This window comes from Dipodomys ordii, unplaced genomic scaffold, assembly GCF_000151885.1.
Source record: "Dipodomys ordii isolate 6190 unplaced genomic scaffold, Dord_2.0 Scaffold11, whole genome shotgun sequence".
NCBI lineage: Eukaryota > Metazoa > Chordata > Mammalia > Rodentia > Heteromyidae > Dipodomys > Dipodomys ordii.
The window spans coordinates 16290548-16297868 of record NW_012267227.1 but is presented as its reverse complement, the minus strand read 5'-3'; the positions used below and the strand labels follow the sequence as shown (position 1 = coordinate 16297868).

Sequence of the window (7321 nt, the reverse complement as noted above, 5' to 3'; positions counted from 1 at the left end):
AAAACCGGAAGTGGCGCTGTAGCTCAAGTGGTAGAGCGCTCGCCTTGAGCTGAAGAGCTGAGGGACAGCGCCCAGGCCCAGAGTTCAAGCCCCACGACCGCCAAAAAATAAAATAAAATAAAAAAAAAATAAAAAAAAAAGTTACTCAAAACTAGATGCAATAGATTTTTGACTTTCAAAAACACTTCACTGAGCCTTTCCTAAAGTTGTATGTAAACTCTTCTCCAGCTCCAAGAAATCAATGTTAGTGACAACTGTTTTCCAAATAATTAAGACAAGTTCCCTACTGTTTTAAAAAAGTACTTAGTCCTGTGAGTCTCCAGACAAAACTGTTTTAATCAGCTGAGTCTTTTTTCTTTTGTAGGTGCCAGCATTGGGGCTTGACTTCATACTTGAGCTTTGTCACTCAAGGTTTTTTCACTCTACCACTTGGGCCACAGCTCCACTTCTGGCCTTTTGCTGGAGATAAGAGTCTTTCAGATTTCTCTGCCCAGGATAGCTTCAAACTCAGATCCTCAAATTATCAGTGTGAGTCACCAGTACCGTTCAAAATGAGGCCTTTTTACCAGCAATTAGACGTTTACTCCAGTCCACCTCCAAAGAATTGTTATAGTTCAGAGTCCTTTTGCTTTGAACAATACCTCCACCTTGTGGATGGATACCTATCATGCCGTTAAGATCACGTCTGCTGTAGTGTACACTTTGAATTTTATTTTATAATGTCCCTGAAAAAACTATTAGTCATAAAGGTTCAGACTCCTTCCCCCTTCCATTATTATTACCTTTTTGGAGCTGTACACAATGTGGCACAATATGCATTTTCGTTCCCGTACCATAGTGATCAGATCTGAAGCACTCAACGTCATACCTGCAATGAGGACGTAACATTTAGTAACCCTTCCCTCATAGAAACGTTTAATTCATCTTAACATGGCCAATAATGTAGGGCCACTCTACTCCGCCCCCAGGTTTTGCATCTCAATAAATGGAAATGCCAATTTTCCAGGAGTCTAAGCTGACTTTGAGAGTCACCCTGGCTCCCTTTCACATCCCATTAGCCTCTCTCATCAGCAAACCTTGAGTCCTACTTTATTCCAACTACCTCTCCCATAGCCTCTGCCTATGACCTGACTCCCTGGTGTCTACTGTTCCCTTGCAGTCTATTCTAGAAACTTTAACTCAAGATTCTCAAAATAGGATGTTTTTCAAATTCAGTTAGATCATTTTATTCCTTGGCTGGGAATCTCTCAATGGCTTCCTAACTTACTTACAAAACTCCAAGCCCCTGTCATCACCAACAGTCCTGTTCTCATTTCCTGTCCCTCCTGTCCACTGTCCCACTATTATTCCTTCTCAGGCACACTGCTCTCCTGCTATTCCTTCATCACAGGATTCTCACACCTTAGGGCTCTACACTGCCTGTTCTCTCTTCCTGGAATATTCACTAAGATTTCCTTATGGCTTTCATGGCTCACATTCTCATTTCTATCAGGTGTGTAGGGGATGCCTTAATGGGGAGGCCTTCTCTGAACCCCTATAATTTTTTATATTGTCTACCGTTCCTCACTATTCTTACTCCCTCTTTACCTCCTTATGGTCTGCATAGCTCCTGAGTCAGTCACATTTTCCATAAATGGCCAAAACAATACTGTGATTTTGCCACCACCTGCCTAAGACATGTCTTTCCCCTCCTGTCACTGAGCATCCATATAGTGACAGAGTACCATGCCAACCATGAGTGAGCCATGAGCCTTCTGGAGGTTTCTAAATTGATTAAATCTTCCTGAGTAATTGGCTTCTTAACCATTAGAGAATGATCTCATTATGTCTGGCAATACTTTTTTATTGGGGGCTGGAGTTTGAACTTGGGTTCCATGCTGGGTTCTGTCCCTTAGCTTTTTCAATCAAGACTAGCCCTCTTAACACTTGAGCCACAGCTCCACTTCTGGCTTTTATTTGTCATTGTTGGTTAATTAGAGATAAGATTCTCATAGACTGTCTTGCTAGACTGGCTTTGAATCATGACTCTCAGATCTCAGCCTCCTGTGTAGCTGGGATTACATTACAGGCAAGAGCCAACAACACTTCTGGCAATACTATTTATTTTAAAGTCTATTTTATCCGATATTTCTTACACTTATTGCTTGTGCAGCTATCAGCACTATTCATCTCCATAACTAATTTTGTCCTAAGAAAGTGAAACTCTGCATCCATTAAATAATAATTTCCCATCTCCTCTTCTCTACCCTGGCAACCAAGTTCTACTTTCCATCTCTATGATTCTATCTTCCACAAATATTCTAAGCCCATACGTTGACTATATATATATATTATAAAAAATCCCAATGGTTGCAATACACATATCCTTTTGTAACCATTTCTTTTTCATTTTGGAGATCACTGAATATTAGCACATACACAGCTGGCTTATTCTTCCTAACAATTAAAAAGAATCACCTGAAATGTTTTGACAGTCTTTTTTTTTAAGCTGTAGGGAGGTTTGAACTCAAGGCCTTGAGCTGACTAGGCTGGTGCTCTATCACACTTCCTTCCTTGCTTTTTTGGCTGGTTTATTTTAACTTATCTGCCCAGTCTGGCCTGGATCCTTAATCCTCCAAATCTTAGCCTCCTGAGTAGCTAAAATTAACACGTATGATCAGCCACTATTGCCTAGCTTTGATGTCTCCTTTAGATTTTTTTTTTCTTCTTTCTTTTTTCTTTTGTTAGTCAGTCGTGGGGCTTCAACTCTAGGCCTGGCCACTGTCCCTGAGCTCTTCAGCTCAAGGAGTACACTCTACCACTTGGAGCCAGAGCCACTTCTGGTTTTCTGGTGGTTAATTGGAGATAAGCGTCTCATACTTTCCTGCCTGGGCTGGCTTTGAAGGTCGATTCTCAGATCTCAGCCTCCTGAGTAGCTAGGATTACAGGCATGAGCCATAGGCTCCCAGGTCTCCTTTAGATTTTTAAAAAGGGGTGGGGAGGGTTTCAACAGGGGATAGAGCACTTGCCAATAAAGTATAAGGCACTGAGTTCAAAGCTCAATTCCATCAAATAAACAGAGATCATGCAAAAGAAAACCATAAAAAACTACAAGTTTTCAAACAGCAATTCAATCAACATGCTAAATATGTAATTAAGGGTTCTCATAAGTAACCTGTTTGTCTAGGTGCTTTTATTCACTGGCTATACAAATGAATCTCATTTTTCATTGTTAATCTAAATGTAAAACACAATATTATAACCCTCACAGATCCCAGAACCAAGTCTACTGACAACCACTGTTTCTTGCTTTTCTTTAGGCTATATCTGCCCTAATCTAGATGTATAGCAATCACCACTTTTTCCTTTTTCTTTTTTTAGTCGGTTGTGTAGCTTTAACTCAAGGCCTGGGTGCTGTCCCAAGACTAACACTCTACCACTTTGAGCCACTGCACCACTTCCAGTTTTTGAGTGATTAATTAGAGATTAGTCTCTTGGGGACTTTTCTGCCTGGGCTGGCTTTGAACCATGATCCTCAGATCCCAGCCCCTCCTGAGGAGCCATCAACAGCCAGGAGCCACTAGCACCTGGCCACCACTTTTTCCTCTTTAAATGTGTGTGTGTGTGTGCATGTGTGTGCTAGCACGTGCGCCAATACTGAAGCTTGAATTCAGGACCTAGGGACTGTCCCTTAGCTGTTTCTACTCCAGGCTGGTACTCTACCACTTGAGCCATAGTTCTTTTTCTTGTGTTTCGTGTGTTAACTGGGTATAAGAATCTCACAAGGGGGCTGGGAAGGTGGCTCAGTGGTAGAGCACTTGCCTTGCATGCCTGAGGCCCTGTGTTCGATTCCTCAGCACCACATAAGCAAAAACGAAAAAAGCCAGAAGTGGCACTGTGGCTCAAGTGGTAGAGCGCTAGCCTTGAGCTGAAGAGCTGAGGGACAGTGCCTAGGCCCAGATTTCAGGCTCCACAACCCGACCCAAAAAAAAAAAAAAAAAAAGAATCTCACAAGGGCTGAGAAGGTGGCTCAGTGGTAGAGTGCTTGCCTTGCATGCATGAGGCCCTGGGTTCAATTCCTCAGCACCACATAAGCATAAAAAGCCGAAAGTGGCCCTGTGGCTCAAGTGGTAGAGCGCTAGCCTTGAGCTAAAGAGCTGAGGGACAGCGCCCAGACTCAGAGTTCAGGCCCCACAACCGACAAAAAAAAAAAAAAAAGAATCACAAATTTCCTGACCAACCGAGCTGTCTTCAAACTACAATCTTCAGATCTCAACCTCCTAAGGAGGTAGGATTATAGGTGTGAGCCACTGGTGCCCAAATGTTAATGGATTCTAAACCAGCCAGGTCGGATTCTTTCACATTTTCCCCAGGCCATTTTGAAATTCTCTTTAAAAACTACTTAAGGCTGGGGGGCAGGGACATGGCTCAAAGTAAGAAGTCTCGGGTTCAAACGCTAGTATCATAAAAACAAAAGGAAAATAAATCAAAGAGCCAGGCACTGGTGGCTCACTCCTGTAATCTATCTACTCTGGAGGCTGAGATAGGTTCAAAGCCAGCCAAGGCAGGCAAGTCCATGAAACTCTTACCTCCAAGTAACCACCCCCAAAAAATAACAACCACAAAAAAAAAAGCTAGAAGTGGAGGTGTAAATTAAGTGGCAAAAGTGCTAGCCTAGGGCAAAAAAAGCTCAAGCACCTGGATCAATGTGTTCACATGCACTCAAGCATGCACGTGCACACACGTGTGCACACGTACACACACACACACACACACACACACACACACACACACACAAACGGAGCTCCCAGAACCTGGCATCACCACAGAGCAAAGCCACCTACTCAGGAGGTTCAGGAGGTAGTAGTAGAATCACAAATTCCAAGCCAGTTTGAACAAAGGCAGAGGAGAACCTATTTCTAAATCAAAATACAAACAAAAGGGCTAGGGGTGTGGCTCCTGTGAAAGAGTACTGTACTTTAAACTGAAGGCTTCAATTCCTTCAATCCCCTTTACCCGAAGGAAAAACAAAGTTCCTAAAGCCAGGAGTAATGGCTTACACACCTAATCTCAGTATTGGAAAATGAAGCAAAAGGATCTTGAATTCAAGGCCAGTATGGGCTGAGTTCTCAGCCAGCCTGAGTTGTGTATTTGTGTGTGTGTGTGTGTGTGTGTGTGTGTGTGTGTGCTTCTCCTACCATTCTCAGATTGCACTCTAGAAACTTTTTTTTTTTTGGGTCCAGTCGTGGGGCCTGAACTCTGGGCCTGGGCGCTGTCCCTCAGCTCTTCAGCTCAAGGCTAGCGCTCTACCACTTGAGCCACAGTGCCACTCCCGGCTTTTTTCTTTTTGCTTATGTGGTGCTGAGGAATCAAACCCAGGGCCTCATGCATGCAAGGCAAACGTTCTACCACTGAGCCACCTTCCCAGCCCCTAGAAACTATTTTAACAGTTTGCTTTCTCGGTACAAGTACTTAGAATACCTAACATCCACATCAGTGTAACAGAAAAAAAGGTGAGCTTCGGCAGTATATTAGATTAATTTGACCAATTACTCTAGCAAGATAAGCAGAATCTCAAAGACCTCAACTGAAATATGCTGCCAGAACCCCCCCCCAAAAAAAAACCCACCTATCATCCATTACAAGATCTCATTAAAGTTCTGTGACACACACCTGAGTGTACTGGCACATGTGTAGTACCTGACAAGTCCCAAGTTTCATTCTGAGCCAAACTTGACTTCAGAGCTTAAAACAAATTGTAAGATTTCCCATAGAATTGATAACCATGCCTAAACTCTTTACCTAGCAACCTTAAATCAACTCATGAAGCCATTACCGTGGATAAAGCAACTCATTTGCTAGGAAAGAAGAAAACTTTTTTTTTCTTCTTCCTTCCATTTCCTGTAGTTCATTTCGATAAATAGTATTTTGTACGATCAGAATGGTATAGGCCTTACGTCTTTGTGTTCCTACGAGTATCCTCCCAGGGAAAACAAACAAAAACAAAACTTCTTGTAACTATAAAGGTTGACAACCTCAAGTGGACGGGTAAAATCTCCAACTTCACGATCACTGAGAGAGAATGTATGAACCAGATTGAAGGGAAAGAACATTTCCTCTCTGGAATCGCTCCCCGAGAGTGGTGCTAACTATTAGAAAATGCACACACGGGAAACGCTCCATAATTAGTTGCTATGAAGAGACGACGTATCCCACCACCGACGAGTGAGGATGAGAAGAAAATGGGGGGGGGGTAGGTGGGGGAAGGAAAAGAATGGAGATTGTCAGTCGAATGGTCTGAAACCCACCATCACTTGAAAGTACTAGGGTCCCGGGGTTCCCCAGCGCCCACACACACACACCCCACACACATGCATCCAGCCCAGAGGAGGAGGAGGAGGCCCGGAGTCGCCTCAGCGACCTCCCCGCGGAAGTCCCGGCTTCGGGGCCGCGCTCCCTCCGGAGGCCGTGTGTGAGGAGCCGGAACGCCCCCGAGGATCCGTAACCCGCGGCCACACGCGCCCGCCCGCCGGGAGTAAAACTCCGCGCACGAGGGAGACGGACGTGGGTTCCCCGCGTCGCGGCCTGCGGGAGCGCCCCGACCTCCCTCCCCCCCCCCCCCCCCCCCGCGTCGCGGCCTGCGGGAGCGCCCCGACCTCCCTCCCGCACCCTCCCCCCCGCACGGCCCCGCAGCCTCACCCCTGCACCTCAGGACAGACCGCCACGCCGGGCGCGTCCCCGCAGGCCGGCCCCTCCACACTCACATTCACAGCCGACCCTTCTTCTTACTCCATCAGGCCTCCCGAGAGTCCCGGCGAGGAGGCTCCCCCCGGAGACACCCCTCTCGCCTTTTTCTGGGTCCCGCGGCCCGCCCGGGACCCGCTCCCCCACACCTCGCTTCCCTCTTCCCTCTCCCCGCTCCCCCGCCGGGCACTGAGGCCGCCGCCACCAGTGCGCAGGCGCACACTGCCGCCGCCGCGTCGTCGCGCTCCTCCCGCCTCCTACCCCGCCCTTTTCAAAGACTTTTAACTTTATTTGAACACCAGAGGGTGAACAATGGACAACAGGGGAAGAAGCTTTCCGCAAAAGGAATGGAGGAAGTGGAAGGCCTGCCACACCTCGCCTGGGGTCGAACCTTTTTCCATTCGCCTTGCTCTTTCTGACCTCCACCCTCTCTCTCTCTAGTTTCTACTCTTTTCCCAAGTCTCTCATTATTGGCAGTCACTTTTATTTTGACTACATTTCCGAACCACCCCTCCCTTGTGAAATTTCCTGGAGTTGGCTGCAAAGGTACAAGAGTTTAGCACTGACAGACCTTGAGTAAAAATGTTAACCCTAGGGC

General features: G+C 46.0%; 1 protein-coding gene across 1 annotated transcript in view; it reads right to left on the bottom strand.

The window, feature by feature from the left end:
- Positions 1-6852, bottom strand: part of Znf106 (zinc finger protein 106) — a 61712-nt gene extending 54860 nt beyond the window's left edge. Inside the window, exons 1-2 of the mRNA XM_013009987.1 lie at positions 6744-6852; positions 783-868 (exon numbers count right to left, since the gene is read on the bottom strand). Of these exons, the coding sequence (XP_012865441.1) occupies positions 783-866 (84 nt within the window). The 5' untranslated portion in view covers positions 867-868; positions 6744-6852. The remainder of the gene's footprint in view (positions 1-782; positions 869-6743) is intronic.
- Positions 6853-7321: the final 469 nt, after the last annotated feature.